The sequence below is a fragment of the Berghia stephanieae genome, chromosome 13 (assembly GCF_034508935.2).
Source record: "Berghia stephanieae isolate SIO BIC M18660-M18661 chromosome 13, UCSD_Bste_1.3, whole genome shotgun sequence".
In the NCBI taxonomy this organism is placed as follows: domain Eukaryota; kingdom Metazoa; phylum Mollusca; class Gastropoda; order Nudibranchia; family Aeolidiidae; genus Berghia; species Berghia stephanieae.
This window is the reverse complement of record NC_088372.1, coordinates 8,098,013-8,115,512: the sequence shown is the minus strand read 5'-3', so window position 1 is coordinate 8,115,512 and position 17,500 is coordinate 8,098,013. Positions and strand designations below refer to the sequence as shown.

General features: G+C 40.9%; 1 protein-coding gene and 1 non-coding gene across 4 annotated transcripts in view; one reads left to right on the top strand and one right to left on the bottom strand.

Moving 5' to 3' along the window:
* The first annotated feature begins 3,858 nt into the window (after positions 1–3,858).
* On the top strand, positions 3,859–3,930 carry Trnap-ugg (transfer RNA proline (anticodon UGG)). The gene has a single exon. It is a non-coding gene; the product is annotated as a tRNA-Pro (tRNA).
* Positions 3,931–4,198: 268 nt separating this feature from the next.
* Positions 4,199–17,500, bottom strand: part of LOC144958530 (cytochrome P450 4F12-like) — a 25,972-nt gene continuing 12,670 nt past the window's right edge. For all 3 annotated transcript variants that reach the window (XM_078890562.1, XM_078890563.1, XM_078890564.1), the window contains exons 6-13: positions 17,465–17,500; positions 16,285–16,408; positions 14,092–14,221; positions 9,861–9,996; positions 8,237–8,367; positions 6,911–7,052; positions 5,405–5,470; positions 4,199–4,492 (exon numbers count right to left, since the gene is read on the bottom strand). The exon at positions 17,465–17,500 is cut by the window's right edge and continues 30 nt beyond it. In XM_078890562.1, the coding sequence (XP_078746688.1) occupies positions 4,291–4,492; positions 5,405–5,470; positions 6,911–7,052; positions 8,237–8,367; positions 9,861–9,996; positions 14,092–14,221; positions 16,285–16,408; positions 17,465–17,500 (967 nt within the window). In that variant the 3' untranslated portion in view covers positions 4,199–4,290. The remainder of the gene's footprint in view (positions 4,493–5,404; positions 5,471–6,910; positions 7,053–8,236; positions 8,368–9,860; positions 9,997–14,091; positions 14,222–16,284; positions 16,409–17,464) is intronic.

Genomic DNA, 17,500 nt, shown 5'->3' with positions numbered 1-17,500 from the left:
TTTAACTCTTGGCCAGAAAATCCAAGCTTTTCTCCTACTTTAATCAACTTCTCCACATCAGACATGATTAAATTTTTTAATATTTTTTTTGTTACTTAGTTATCGATAAGACAATTAAATCAATGATAACGAAGACAGCTAGAATGCTTAAATAGGTCAACACAAAAGCGCAGATGACAACACCGCAATATAAAACCACCGCAAAGTGAATACAACCAAATTTCTGCAAGCCGATATGACTTTTAAGTCAAAGAGCAGTATGTAACAAAAATTATATATTATTGCGACCTGCAAATAAGATACATTCAATATGACAACGACTCGATTTTTAATTTCATTAATATTTCAATGTCAATACTTGAGACAATTTCATCCAATATTTATCAACACGACCTTCTATTTATAATAACTCGACTATTCGTGCCTCTCATACACGAAATCTCACTGTGGTCACTCCCCAGTGGTTAAACTCGAACCCAGGATCTTCCGATCCGAAAGCGAGAGTCATACCAGTAGACCACCTAATGGCAACGGCACCATAAGATCACGTCGATCCCGTTGCCTAGGCATTCCACGAAGGAATATAGACAATCCATCAAACAAGATGTCTGATGTCAACAGGAATCACCCATGTTGTCACAGTGAACAAATTGGAGGTTAACAATCTTGCCCAAGGAAAAAAAAAAACCCAAAAAGTGCCTGAAGCGGGGCTGAAACCCGGAATCTTCCGGATCACAGTGCAATACCTTAATCACTCGGCCACTTTACCTACCATTTTGATATAATATGTGACCCATCGTCTCAAAACGGTATTATGTCGGAACGAACCATTTGCTTAAAAGCGGAAACTGGTCAAAAATATAAATTGATTGCATTAGCACCCTGAACTATGGTATCCATTCTCCTCAATAAAACATACAAACTCAACACAAGTCTGATATTTCTGGCTATAAATTCAATTTTCAATATCTTAGCCATCCCGACTTAATTCCGTTTTGAGGCGAAGGGTCACATATTTTCAATAAAGTTTATTTATATTTTGCGCCCAAGCCTCTATACAATAAAGATCTAGCCTTGAAGGTTACTACAGCAAATAACTGAAATGTATGATATCTACTGGTTGCACTACTACTACTGCGAATAACTGAAATGTATGATATCTACTGGTTGCACTACTACTACTGCGAATAACGAATACAACCGCTATCTACTATTCGCAGTACTACTGCGAATAGAGGTGGCCTTTTTCATTTTAAGTTTTAACCCTCTTCTTACCAACCATAGGGAATGAAATTAGCGGAAGAGTAGCGTCTCTTGAATGGACGTCACCTTACAGAGAGAACGTCAATTTGGTTTTGAAGTGTCTCAAACCGCTTTCACCGGAAGCGAGGACGAGAGACGCATGCGCATAACCAACATGACGTTCTCTCTCTAACAACTTTTCCTCCGGTGACGTCACAGACTATGGGTGACGTCCAATCAAGGGACGCTACTCTTCCGCTAATCTCATTCCCTATAGAAAAATCGTCACATTCGTTACGATACAACCAACACTTTTATCATTCAGATTTCTTTTGTAAATCACACAATTTAAAGACAGATGTTTTCTTCTAGCTTTAAAAACGGGACACTATGTTGTAGAGTTCATTTTGCTGATCAATATATGTATAGAATGTATTTGTTGCTTTTCTGTTTGAGAAAGAAAAAAAATATTTTTGTGTTGGGTGGGTGTGAACTTTTGGGGAAAATTCTGAAAATGGTTGGTGAGGAAAGGGTTAAGTGGGCTCGCTTTTCATTACCTTCAAATACCATTCAGGCAGATAATCAAGGTAAAAAATATTACTTTATTATTAATACAACAACCTGTAAGGATTTAAGTCAACAACTTCCTGGGTGGGGTTCCTGACCTCCCACAGTGGACAGGGAGGTACTTACTGTGTCTTCTATCACCCTGGGTGGGGTTCCTGACCTCCCACAGTGGACAGGGAGGTACTTACTGTGTCTTCTATCTCCCTGGGTGGGGTTCCTGACCTCCCACAGTGAGCAGGGAGGTACTTACTGTGTCTTCTATCTCCCTGAGTGGGGTTCCTGACCTCTCACAGTGAACAGGGAGGTACAGCTGTGTCTTCTATCTCCCTGGGTGGGGTTCCTGACCTCCCACAGTGAGCAGGGAGGTACTTACTGTGTCATCTTTCCCCTTATGTCTGTTTTCCAACATGGTTTCTGTCTTTGTCTTGGAATGAGATTACTTTTGTCATGGCCCTGGCCGGAGTCCTGACTGGGATGGAAACAGTCAAATGCATAGTTATTGTTTTGGGAGATGATATTTTTTCCTTGTAAATCATCTCTCTGTTATGTATTATTATAATTGTTATTTTGAATGTATAATGTAAGCATTTGAGTGTGTTCCTCTTTGTTGGATTTTGTGCTTGTGTCGGATGAGACTTATAGGTGATCTCAAACTAAGTACATTGGTGGTGTGCCCTTGGAATCTACATCTGATCCCTATTTGTTCCCAGTTCCCCTATGTCCTTCTTTTTCTTGGGTGCTTTAATTGTAATTCAAGAACTTTTTACGATCCCATTTTCTTCCTTTTTACTGGCGCCGATATAACCTAAACGAGTTGCAAGCGCCGTAAAACCCTTAAAAACAAACATAAAAACAAAAACATCAACAACTTCAGCACTCATTTTCCCGATACGATCCCTCTTGTTTTGTGATGATTGACTCTTCTCCTGTTCCAGTTTTTTTCTTCTGTCCTTTACAACAGCTGACTCGTGTCAATGGGAGCGATCTATATTCATGTTTTCGTCCAACCAGGTCATCAATCACAGTCGTAACGTCACTTCCTTCCTAAAAACGCATGGTAACTTAGTAACACTGGCTCTAAACTATCGGAACAATGGCGGACGCCGTATGAGATATTTCTCCGGCGAGCTTAAACGCGTATCCAGAGGAAAAAAAAACCATCGATTTGCTCATGTTTTGACTTTTACACATTCTGATCACAAGGCAGATGAAAAGGGAATGGAAAGTTCTAGCCAGCATGAAGAATAAAAAGTAATGATTTTCTTTGTTTAGAACCAAGTTGGCCGCCGTTGCCGGGAGCGTGACATCAGAAATACTGAATCCAATTGGATATTTCTTAACAAATGTAAACACGCTGATTAGTTTACAAAAGTTATAAACATACCCATGTGTCAAGCTGAATCAAATGACCAATCGTGATATTAGATATTTAAAGAGCTGGGAACACTTTTCATTATGTGGGTCACTTTGAGCACATTTTGCAATGTGACCAATGAAATGACCTCGAGAACATGGACATAATGTCACATTTAATATAGATCATGCCCATTGGACAACAAGGCACTGGAGATCTTCTACAGAAGCCTTGATTAAAAATGTTATTTCGGAAGGATTTCCGTAGTTTCACAGCACAGTAAGTAATAATGACGTTGGCCGGAGTCGTAAACGACAACCGACTCAGAAAATTATTTTTAAAATTAGAAAAATCACATCACTTATAAACATGAAACGTATCTTAAATAGTACAACTTATTGGACATTGCAACTAATTGAAAGTCCACAATGGCTAAAAGATTAAATAATAAAATAAAAGTGCTGTGAAACAACGGAAATCCTCTCGTTATTTCTGTCTAATCGCAAGATGTAAGGAAGGTCAGAACACGTCATGGAGAAAAATGTTCACGTTGTAAATAGACAGTGAGAACAGCAGACACCGGTGACTGTACTCTTGTTTACAACTGAAAGCATTACATCCTCTTCCGCTACATGATCGGTATAATTATATAGCCTTCAATATTATATTTATTATTTGTCACCACCAACTACAACGGCTCGTTGGTCTAGGGGTATGATTCTCGCTTTGGGTGCGAGAGGTCCCGGGTTCAAATCCCGGACGAGCCCAATTGCTTTGTTTGTTTTTTTCTTCCTTTTTTTTCTTTTCGCTTTTTCTAGTTTCCCTCTCCTATCCGCTTTATTTATTTATTTATTTATTTATTCTTTTTGATTATTTTCATGATGTTGTCTCTATCGAAAAAAAATATTTGTAATATCATCGCCAAATAGACGTCATGTCTCGTTCTACATATTACGCGTTGCTGTTGGTCAGGGACCCTTTGTACACTCAAACTCACACACGGAAACTTCAAATGAAAGGACAATATCCTCTCATCACATGTTATTGATTTTATTTCAAATGTGTTAATTTTTTGTTTGTTGATAAATTAAAAAAAAAGTTTTAAAAATACATGAAAATGCTATTCATCATAACAACTGTGTAGAATCGCCATTGGTGTGTACGTGTGCTTTGTGTTCGTCCATAGAAGCCACAGCAGTAGCAGGTGTGTTCACGTCTGTGTTTTCATTCCTCTTGGTCAATTTGACCCAGATTCCGTTGACAGGCTTCAGAATCAACATGGCCGACCTCTCCACTGGCGGGGCCTCGGGGTCCAGCTCCATGTTAAATCTGAAACATTCAGTGAAAAATAAAATTATATTTTTAAAGAGGTTTTTAAAGAGGTTAATAAGTTTTATAGAATAGATAGTCATTCGTTGCCCCCCCCCCCCCCCCCCCTTTCCGCCCTCCCTATCTCAGTATGTCTTTCGTTCTCTCCGTCTCTTCCCCCCCCTTCCGCCCTCCCTATCTCAATATGTCTTTCCTTCTCTCCGTCTCTCCCCTCCCCTTCTCTCTCTTTCTCACTCTTCCTTAAAACCCTTTGAAAAATTACTTCACACATCACCTATTGACCATGTTAAATATGCATCAAAATACTTGTTATAATATTATGTGTGGAACCGAATCTTCATTACTTACAGTCCAAATTGTCTGTTCTACGCATCTAATTTGTACTACATACCAGCGCTCCATTATTAACACTCTCCTTACCAGCCATTTTCAGGATTTTCCCCAAAACTTCACACCCAACTAACACAAAAATATATTTTTTATCACTCAAACACAATAACAGTAAAGTTCTTGCGATACATAATTTCTTTAGCAAAACATGCTCTACAACACACTGTTCATTTTGTTTAAATTTTATGATGTACAAAAGAAATTTGAATTAGAAAAATATTGATTGTATCGTAACGAATGTGACGAATTTCCTATAGTTGATATGGAGAGGGTTAATTCGTGAGTGACAGAAAATGGACCATATAGATAGTATGCGCTTGGCTAAGAAGCTCTTAACATTGCCATCCGGAAGTATAACGGACCAACACACAAAACTGTGTGTATCCATGAACGTTTATAGTCAGGTTATTACAGTTCAGTGAGCATTACTCATAAACGCGGATGGCAAAAAACAATAACAAAGACCTGAGTGACGTCATCTTCGAACTATCTATAAAAGTCTTTTTTTTGGTTTTCACTCACCTTTTCAAAATCCGTCCCGTGATGACTCTGATTTCATTCATGGCGAAGTTTTGGCCAAGACAGTTCCTGTGTTAAAATAAAGAAAATGAACCATAAAACCATCAAGCCTATCAAATACATAAAATCACCCCCCCCCCACCCCGCAATTAAAAAAAACTTGGCCAACCATTTTTCGGGATGATTTTTTTATCTTTGATTATTCTTTTGCTTTATCTGGCACCGACGTGCACTTATTTGCAGGTCTGATTACTCAATTCATTATGGGATCATTTTTGTAACGGAAATCCAAAAAAAAACCCCAACAAAAATGATGCAAAATGTAGTCCATTACAATGACACTCTCTCTCTCTCTAGTCAGCTGATCCTGTCTAGGACGTTGCTTCCGGAACTACGGTTTTCCGCCAGTCTACTTTCTTGAGTTGTTGTCATTCCCAGCCATTCACATATATCGGGTTCGGGTGTCAGACCTGCATATATGTACACTAATACGCTTCAACAGTCGTAACGTCACTTCCCTCGTAATGACGCATAGTAATGGTAACTTAGTAACTGGCTCTAAACTATCGGAACAATGGCGGACGCCCTTATGAAATACTTATCAGAGGATTATAAAAGTGTATCCAGAGGAGAAAAAAACATTATATATCTGATCATGTTTTGACTTTTATACATTCTGGTCACAGGACATATGAAAAGTTCTAGCCAGCATGAAAAATAAATAGTACCGATTTTCTTTGTTTAGAACCACGATGGCCAACGTGACATCAGACTATTGAATCCTATTGACAGGTCCCATAACCCAAATTGCTATGGGCTGATTGCTGAAATGAAAATACTCTCAAAACCATCGTAAAATAGTGTCCATGATTGCACTCGGCTATCAGACCTGATCAAACGTGCACGTTGGTTTTGGCTCATTGGAACACGCCATTCAGTCATCCATATAATATACTTGTTGTAAAAGCAACAAAACAAAGATATCGTAATTCTTTCATTCCTCTTGAAGTCAGAAATTCTCAATCACCCTTAACTTCATTTTTTTATTATTGTAATTTTCATTTCCCAGAGAGAGAGAGAGAGAGAGAGAGAGAGAGAGAGAGAGAGAGAGAGGGAGAGAGAGAGAGAGAGAGAGAGAGAGAGAGAGAGAGAGGGGAGAAAAAGAGAGAAGAAAAAGAGGAGAGAGAAGATAAAGAGTGGAGAGAGCGAACGGATAAGGAGAGAGAGTGAGAGAGAGAGAAGGAGAGAGGGAGAGAGAGAGAGGGAGAGAGAGAGAGGAGAGAAGAGAGAGCGAGAGAAGAGAGAGAGAGGGAAGATAGAGGAAGAGAGAAGAGAGGGAGAGAGGGAGAGAAGGAGAGAGGGAGAGAGAGAGGGAGAGAGAGAGAGAGACAGAGAGGGAGAGAGAGAGAAAGAGCATCTTCTTGTGAACACAATGTAATTTCCAATTTGTGTGCGTATGTGTGTGTGTGTGGGGGGGGGGGGATATCTTTCCCTATCTTATTGTCTTACCTCGGCCCTGCAGAAAAGGGCAAGAAAGCGAAGCTGTCCCTGCCTTCATCAGACGCAAATCTCTCGGGGATGAACTGGTCAGGTGACGTCCACACATCAGGGTGGCGGTGGACATTGTTCATGAATACGTTGACCAGGGTACCTGGAGATGAAAAAAAAAAAACCCCAAAAAAACAAATTCAAAAATATAAATTCAAAATCTTAAAAAATGAGCTTTTATATAGCGCAATATCCACTAAATTGGCTAAAAGCGCTTTACAATGGGTCCCTGACCAACAGCAAAACGTAACATGTAGGTATTCCAGTCTTCCCTTGGAATAGACCCTGCCTAGAGACAGATTTCCCCTATGGGATGAAAAAAGCCAATTCTATTTTTCTATTTATATTTTTAACCAGTCGCTTACCTTTCGGGAGCTCAGTTGGTAGAACATTCGCTTCACACGCAAAGGGACCGAGATCGATCTCGGATGCAGCCGAGACTTTTTTCTGACCCCTCTGTCCACCCAGTAATTAATGGGTAGATGACTCTGAAGAACCTTAATTTTGTCAACCTTTGGGGACAATGTGTTCATCAAAGAGAATATCTTCAGGGAGATTGGCTTTTGGGGACAATGTGTTCATCCATGAGCATATCTTCAGGGAATTTACCATTGGGGACAATGTGTTCATCCAAGAGCATATCTTCAGGGAATTTACCTTTGGGGACAATGTGTTCATCCAAGAGCATATCTTCAGGGAGTTTACCTTTGGGGACAATGTGTTCACCCAGGAGCATATATCTTCAGGGAATTTACCTTTGGGGACAATGTGTTCATCCAAGAGCATATCTTCAGGGAATTTACCTTTGGGGACAATATGTTCACCCAAGAGTATATCTTCAGGGAATTTACCTTTGGGGACAATGTGTTCATCCAAGAGCATATCTTCAGGGAGTTTACCTTTGGGGACAATGTGTTCACCCAGGAGCATATATCTTCAGGGAATTTACCTTTGGGGACAATGTGTTCATCCAAGAGCATATCTTCAGGGAATTAAACTTTGAGGACAATGTGTTCACCCAGGAGCATATATCTTCAGGGAGTTTACCTTTGGGGACAATGTGTTCATCCAAGAGCATATCTTCAGGGAGTTTACCTTTGGGGAAACTGTGTTCATCCAAGAGCATATCTTCACGGAATTTACCATTGGGGACAATGTGTTCATCCAAGAGCATATCTTCACGGAATTTACCATTGGGGACAATGTGTTCATCCAAGAGCATATCTTCAGGGAGTTTACCTTTGGGGACAATGTGTTCATCCAAGAGCATATCTTCAGGGAGTTTACCTTTGGGGACAATGTGTTCATCCAAGAGCATATCTTCAGGGAGTTCCCTCATGACAAACGGCACAGGTGGATAGAGGCGGTTGCTTTCTTTGGCACACTGGGTCAGCAATGGGACCTGGCTCAATTGTTTCCTAGGGGCAGACATCAAAGACACCTTCCGATTTTTATTTGGAAAAAATCTTTTTTATAGATAAAAGATTTTTAAAATATTGAGCATTTATATAGCGCAATATCCACTAAACGTGCTCAAAGCGCTTTACAAGAGGTCCCAGGCCAACCGCAACACTTAACATGTAGGACGAGACATGGCGCCTGTTAGGCGATATTTCTATTTTTTTCGGACAGCAATAACGCTGTTAATGGCCATATACTCATTTTAGACCTAAGTGCGGTGAGAGAATGTGAGTAAACAGCCATTTCCAAGGACTCAACTATGCGCCGAGCGAAGCTCGAGCCCAGGACCATCCTATCCTAAAGCGAGTGTCATACCACTAAACCACATATTCGCACAATAATAATTATTATAATATTATACGATTCTTTAATATCTTTGTATTTATCAGACGATTTATTTTTATCGTACCCAATAACACGAGCTTACGAGTATGTATTTATTCACGATAAAAATATTACGAGTTTAATAAATACAAAGAAATGAAAGAATACGTTTATTCTTCCCCTCCAAGTAAGATTATTAGATATTTTTTAACCAAATGGTATGGTATTAATACTTCTATTCACCATCATAATTTGTATCTTTCTCCTTCTGCTTGAATGACAATTGGACCCAAAACTAAAAACGTTGGATTTATATTCATGCGCACCAAAAGATTATTTATAATTACCAATCAGCTGTCTTTTACACCTTATTTCACACCAATAAAATGTGAGAAAATATTCTGCAATCGTTGAATAACATTTTTATTCAACGCGTTCAAAGCATTATTCAACGATTATGTATTTACTAAGAAATGATAGGGTTTTCCAATGAGAGGGCTGGAATAATAGGTCTTATTCTACCCATCTCCCTAAATAGTAACGCGTAATGATATCAAGTTTACAATAATAATTTGTGACGTCAGAATATTATCTGTAATTTTCGCTAAAATTAGATTTTTGAAAAAATAAGTATCATTTAAATATATTTGAAAACGTCTTTTACTCAGAGATGATGAAATAGGAATTGATTGAATTCATCCATCCACCTATCCATCTATCCACCCATCCACCCATCCATCTATCCATCCACATATCCATCCTCCATCCACCCATCCACCTATCCATCCATCCACACACCCACCAACCCACCCATCCATCCACCCACCCACCAATCCATCCATCCATCTACCCATCCTTCCAGCCACCAATCCCCATACCAGGTCACGTGATCATTCCCATCGACATCACCACCAGATCCCATCGTCGTCCCATTTTCAAGTCTGTCCAACTCTTCCTGTACTTTTCTCTGATAGTCCTGGTACCTGGCCATGTTGTAGCGCAGCCATCCATCCACCTATCCATCCATCCATCCATCCATCCATCCACCCATCCATTCATCCATCCATCCACCCACCCACCAACCCACCCATCCATCCATCCATCCTTCCAGCCACCAATCCCATACCAGGTCACGTGATCATTTCCAACGTCGTCACCATTCTCAAGTCTGTCCAACTCTTCCTGTACTTTTCTCTGATAGTCCTGGTGCTTGGCCATGTTGTAGAGCAGCCAGGGGGTAGCTGTCGCAGTTGTGTCGTATCCTATGGTAAGAAACACAGAAAATTATAACAAGGGAAGACTGGAATAACCCAGGCATCAGCCGCAGTGCAGCGCCGCAAATTAAGCTAGGGCGAGGTGACTTGCTCAAGGCCACACAGCGCAGCGGCGGATGACCGAACTCGGTACCTTTCGGGTACGAAGCAAAGACCGTACTGTTGAGCCACGCTGTAAAATAAATAAATAAGTATATAACGCAATATCCACTAAACGTGCTCAAAGCGCTTTACAACGGGCCCCTGGCCAACAGCAACTCTTGACAAATAAGACGAGACATGACGCCTGTTAGGCGATACTACAATTATGTCGGAAAGAGCCAATGTTGTTAACGGCCAGGTACTCATTTTAAATCTGAGTACTGTGAGAGAATGTGAGTAAAGAGCAATTTCCAAGGACTCAACTATGCCACGAGCGAGCAAGGCTCGAACCCATGACCTTCCGATCCGAAAGCAAGTGTCATACCGCAAGAACACATAGACTGAAGATAAAATGGATTGCTGACAAAATTGAAAACGAGGAAGTGTGGAGAAGAACAGGACAAGAAGCCGTTGAAATGCAATTACCACCTCACCTTAACACACATGATGACATTCTAAAGCTAAGAACACTTGTACTAGACAGATATTCATGGAGGTAGATTACTAATTGGATAATAGAAACAGACTGACAATCTCAAAGTGACGCACACATTCACTACAAGCGTCCATAGAGACTGCGCAGCCATATTTATTTTTACCACCTACAGCAAAATCGTCACAGTTGTTACGACACAATATACATTTTTCTGTAATTCAGATTTATTTTGTACATCACTAACTTTGAAGAATGATCTTTGTTTAATTAATAAGAACATAGAACTGTATAGTAGAGATCTTGTTTGGGTTTAAAAAATCATTTTCTTTTCCCGCTGGGTAAGCCTGCCATTTTTGGAAAAATACTGAAAATGATCGGTAAGTATAGAGTTAAACAAAAGAAAATGGAGATGGATAGGACACACACATTGAAGAAACCAAAGGACAATATCACAAGGACATCCCTGCAATGGATTCCAAACCAAAGGACAATATCACAAGGACATCCCTGCAATGGATTCCAAACCAAAGGACAATATCACAAGGACATCCTTGCAATGGATTCCAAACCAAAGGACAATATCACAAGGACATCCCTGCAATGGATTCCATCCAGAGAGGAACAAAAGGAAGACCACGGTCAACATGGAGAAGAGAACTTCTGGTAGAGCTGCCCGGAGAGGTCAGGAGATGGAAAGACTGGCCAACGACAGAAGTGGATTGAAAAGTTTCATCGGTGGTCCATACCATACCCACTGTGGGGTGAAGACTGAAGAAGAAGAAGAAAAAGAAGAAGAAGAAGAAGAAGAAGAAGAAGAAGAAGAAGAAGAAGAAGAAGGAGGAGGAGGAGGAGGAGGAGGAGGAGGAGGAAGAAGTGCGGCTATGTGGTCTAGTGGTATGACACTCGCTTTCGGATCAGAAGGTCCTGGGTTCGAGCCTCGCGCTCGGCGCATAGTTGAGTCCTTGGAAAAGGCTCTTTACTCACATTCTCTCACCGCACTCAGGTGTAAAATGAGTACCTGGCCGTTACTAGCGTTGTCTTTGTCCGAAAAATTGTAATATCGCCTAATTGGCCTACATGTTAAATGTTGCTGTTGTACAGGGACCCCCTGTAAAGCGCTTTGAGCACGCTTAGTGGATATTGCGCTATGTAAAAGCTCGAAAAAGCCCAATACCTACATAGCTCCAGAAAGACTAAAATTGACCTTTTAAATACTTTATTTGTCTTTAGAGTTATCTTTCTCAAGGCAAAATAAATACGATGATCTAAAATTTCTGCAAGACTGAATGAGAATGGAAAAAAGTAAGAGAGTTGAGATGCCATCATTACAATACTAAATAAATGGTATAGACAATTTGAATGCCAGTCTCGTTCGGGTTGTGTGTGTGTGTGTGTGTGTGTGTGGGTGTGGGTGTGGGTGGGTGGGTGGGGGGGGGGGTTGCATTGATGACACAATGAAAAGGGAAGGGATGATGGTCAAAGACACAACCCATATGGGGGGCTATAGCACACACAGCTTCATGTTCACGTGCATGAATGTGTCATATGGTGACAGCTCGTAATTTCAGTGAATCCCAAGGACCTACACATTTATAAAAGTAATTTCGCCGGTGTATCTTTGCATACATACTAATTTGTCTAAACAGTGTTTGTTTTTTTTATTTTTTAATTATTTTATTTCTTTGGGGGGGGGGAAGGGTTGGGGCAAGTGCCTAGAGAAATTAGAACGTGTAGTGTGTGCAAAGATTCATCAGAGAAAGTATTTTTATAGGTGTGTAACTCTCTTGATTCAATGAAAACATTGCACAATGAGGAAACTACAAAATCGGGACATGGAGAGGGAGAGGGGGAGGGGGGGAGGGGGGAAGGATATGCATGATTGAGAGACATCTTGTCAATCCCAGTCGTGCAAATCCAGATTGATGAGTTTATCATATCTTAAACGTTTTATATTACTAATGATTTAGTGAAGACAAATCGGGACCGGCCTAAAACTTCATTTTTAAGCGAGAATTTATCTTAACGCGTTTTATCTTAAGGGGAGAGCACTGTATTCGTTTTTATTCCTTCGTTATCGGTGATGGTCGTTCTTTTCATTACGTCGAATAACAATGATATCTTCTTGTAATCTAGACCTCTTCTTCTTCTTCAAGTACCAAGTCTGTGCCAGACATCGATGATCATGATACGCCATTCATCTCTCTGATCAGATAACATCAGAAAACTAATATTACTCTTCTCTTTCTTTGTCACCCAGCTGTTCAAACTATTCAAATATGTTTTTCTTGGCCTCCCTTTACTCTTTTTACCTTCTATCTTTCCTGTGAGAGCAAGATGTTCTATACATTTAGATATGTTGATTTAGGTGCCCTAAAAATTGCATTTGTCTTTTTCTTATTGTACGAATTAATAACCTTTTAGTTTCAGCTTGCTCTAATACTTTTTCATTAGTTTTTTTCTCTGTCCATGAGATTCTTAACATCCTTCTAAGAAACCACATTTCTGCTGCCTCCAGTTTCTTTCTAATCTCTTCTGTAATTGTCCAGCTTTCGCAGCCATATAATAATACTGACCATACGTAGGCCTTCAAAACCCTATGTTTTGTTGTCTAGACCTCTATTTAGTTTTAAAAAAAAAACAAACCCGTCTCCAGCCATCAATTCAACAACATTTTCCACTCCCTGTGTGAAAGACACAAGTTATGCACGTGCTCTTGTTTACTTTATTGTTTTATGTTGATGGGACGTCATTGGAAATGACACACCTAACATAATGTGTAGTTTTTATCGTATTGATCATATACATGTGCTCGTACTGAAATCGGCAAGCTTTCTAGAACAAACTATGAACTGTTTTATACATGAATTTCATTTGACAAAGAAGTTTTAATGAAGTCTACAATCAGATGAGTTGATTTAATATTCATAAATTATAATAATTCGATGTGTATTCGATATGATATCGAGAATGTTCTATATAGTAAAACGATGAATTAAGTGCACGGTGTGTGTGTGTGTGTATGTGTGTGTTTGAATGTGTTTGTGAATATGTTTGTGAATGTGTTTGTGTATGTTTGTATATGTGAATGTGTGTGTGTGTCTGTGTGTGTATGTGTTCATGAGTATGTAGAGCGACGGATTCGTCTGTAATTCTAATTGCCGACGAGCATTTTGTGCGGCTATGAGGTCTAGTGGTATGACACTCGATTTCGGATCGGAAGGTCCTGGATTCGAGCCTCGCTCGGCGGATAGTTGAGTTGAGCCCTTGGAAAAGGCTCTTTACTCACTTTCTCCCATCGTACTCAGGTGTAAAAGGAGTATCTGGCCGTTAAACAGCGCTGTCTCTGTCGGAAAAAAAGTTGTAATATCGCCAAAAAAGGCGTCATGTCTCGTTCTACATGTAACGTGTTGCTGTTGGTCAGGGACCCCTTGTAAAGGGCATTTAGCACATTAAGTGGATATTGCGCCATATAAAAGCTCAAGTTTAGAACTATCTGGAAATCTTACCGGCTGCCATGAAGGTGTCGACTTCATCTCGTATCTCCCTGTCTGTCAGAGTTTCACCGTTGTCATCCCGTGCCGTCAGCAACACCTCAATGAAATCCAGCTTCCTACTTTTAGGAGGTCCATACTTGTCCTATGACAATTTTTAAAAAAAGAAGAAAGGATACAATAAGAAATTACGTAAAAAAATTGAGCTTTTTATACAGCAAAATATCCACTAAAAGTACTCAAAGCGCTTTACAAAGTGTCCTAACCAAAAGCAACACGGAACATGTAGAACGGGACATGACGCCTGTTTGGCGATATTCCTTTTTTGTTTTCCGACAGAGACAGCGCTGTTAACGGCCACGTACTCATTTTACACCTGAGTACGGTGAGAGAAAGTGAGTAAAGAGCCTTTTCCAAGGACTCAACTATGCGTTGAGCCAGGCTCGAAGCCAGGACCTTCCGATCCGAAAGCGAGTGTCATAACACTTCACCGTCACATAGCCGCACGTAGATACTAATATTCATGTAAAAATCAGACTTTTTGCTGTCGACCCATACTTAATCTGGACGCTGCAGCACAAGATTCCATTACCCTCGCCGTTTGGGTGTGTTGTGACCGTGGCCTTCGTAAAATTATGGCCTGACACTGAAATCCAAACGGACTGGCAGTTTGACGTCATTATTTGTTTTTTGCACCGCCTAGTGAGTTGTCGTTAGTAGAGCTCATGGAAACAAGTTATTTCATTGGTTGAACTATTGAATACAACTCACGATTTGTTTTCTTTTGTTGCCAAAGACTGGCATTTTGACGTCATTTTTTGGTCAATGTCAGGCCATAACTTTACGAAGGCCACGGTTGAACCCGTGACCTCCAGAAGTCGGGGAGAGCGACTCAATATAGACATAGATTTTGAATCGAGGCCGCCCCAAGGAGACTTGGAGACGTACCGTAAAGTGGGATCTAAAACAGAGAGGTCTGTCTGTCTGTCCCTCGAGATGGCCCCAAGAATAGATAGTATGCGCTTGGCTAAGAAGCTCATAACATTGCCATCCGGAAGTATAACGAACCAACACACAAAACTGTGTGTAACCATGAACGTTTATAGTCTGGTTAATATAGTTTAGTGAGAAGTACTCATAAACGCGGATGGCAAAAAAAAAAAACAATAACAAAGACCTGAGTGACGTCATCTTCGTTCTATCAATAGCTGCTGACAGGACCAGGTGGAGATCCCTTGCACCGCTTCAAGTGACAGCAGGCCAGGAGAGGATTGAGTGAGTGAGTGAGTGAGTGAGTGATTGTGTGAGTGAGTGAGTGAGTGAGTGGGTGAGTGAGTGAGTGAGTGTGAGTGAGTGAGTGAGTGGGTGAGTGAGTGAGTGAGTGAGTGAGTGAGTGAGTGAGTGAGCTTTAATAAAATGAAAAAAAAGAGCTTTTATATTGCGCAATACCCACTAAACGTGCTCAAAGCGCTTTACAAGGGGTCCCTGGTCAACAACAACACTTAACATGTAGAAAGAGACATGACGTCTGTTTGGCGATATAACATGTTTTTTTGTTTGTTTGTTTTGTTTTGTTTTGTTTTGTTTTTTTTTTTTTTTTTTTTTTTGGGGGGGGGGGGGGGGGGGGCAGAGACAACGCTGTTAATGGCCAGGTACTCATTTTGCACGTGATTATGGTGAGAGAATGTTAGTAAAGAGCCTTCTCCAAGGACTCAACTATGCACCGAGCGAGGGTCGAACCCAGGACCTTCCGATCCCGAAAAGAGGGTCGAACCACAAGACCACATAGCCGAGCGAGTGAGGGAGTCAATTAAGCGCTGCTCAGAGCGGTGATTTGAACAGAGATGTTGAATCAACAACGAGATACAAATCATGGAGAAATGGCGGCTATGTGGTCAAGTGGCATGACACTCGCTTTCAGATCGGAAAGTCCTGAGTTCGAGACTCACTCGACGCATAGTTGAGTCCTTGGAAAAGGCTCTTTACTCACATTCTCTTACCGTACTCAGCTGTAAAACGAGTAGCTAGCCGTTTATAGCGTTGTCTCTGTCCGTAAAAAATGTAATATCGCCTAACAGGAGTCATGTCTCGTTCTACATGTTAAATGTTGCTGTTGACCAGGGGCCCTTTGTAAAGTGCTTTGAGCAGATTAGTGGATATTGCGCTATATAAAAGATCAATTTTGTTTTAAATGGCAGGGATTCTTACAAGAACTTGTCTCCTGGTTTTGATGATTTCGTTATTGAAGGCGTGGATGTACTTGATGCTGGAATTGAACCTCTTGCCAGTGGGACTGTTGTTGAACAGAAAGTCTATGGACATCCATGGGTGTCTGAAAGAAAGGAGAGAGAAGTATGTGTGTGAGTGTGTGTGTTTGTGTGTGTGTGTGTTTGTGTTGTCAATGGTGGGGGTTTTAATAGTTGGTGATGGTAGTGGTGGTGGTGGTGACAATGTTACATACTAGTGATGGTGATGGTGGTGATGGCGATTGTAGTGGTGATTATGGTGACGGTGGTGAAGGTGGTGGTGATGGTGATGGTGGTGAAGGTGGTGGTGATGGTGATGGTGGTGAAGGTGGTGGTGATGGTGATTGTAGTGGTGATTATGGTGATAGTGGAGGTGGTGGTGATGGTGATGGTGATGGTGGTGGTGATGGCGATTGTCGTGGTGATTATGGTGATGGTGGTGAAGGTGGTGGTGATGGTGATGGTGATGGTGGTGATGATGGTGGTGATGGCGATTGTAGTGGTGATTATGGTGATGGTGGTGGTGATGGTGGTGGTGATGGCGATTGTAGTGGTGATTATGGTGATGGTGGTGAAGGTGGTGGTGATGGTGATGGTGGTGATGATGGTGGTGATGGCGATTGTAGTGGACGGTGGTGAAGGTGGTGGTGATGATTGTCGTGGTGATCGTGATGGTGGTGAAGGTGGTGGTGATGGTGATAGTGGTTGTGTGATGATGATGATGATGATGATGATGATGATGATGATGATGATGATGATGATGATGACGACGACGACGACGATGATGATGATGATGATGATTATGATGATGATGATGATGATGATGATGATGATGATGATGATGATGATGATGATGATGATGATGACGATGATGATGAATATGGTGGTGATAGTCATTGTGGTGATGGTGATGGTGATGATGATGATGATGATGATGATGAATGCTGCTTCTGCTGATGATGGTGATGAGTGCTGCTGCTGCTGCTGCTGCTGCTGCTGCTGATGATGATGATGATGATGATGATGATGATGATGATGAGGATGATGATGATGATGATGATGATGATGATGATGATGATGATGATGATGATGATGATGATCATGATGGTGATGATGATGATGATGATGATGATCGTTCTTACCTCACTCTAATAGACCAGGTTTCTGTGATAGCACGA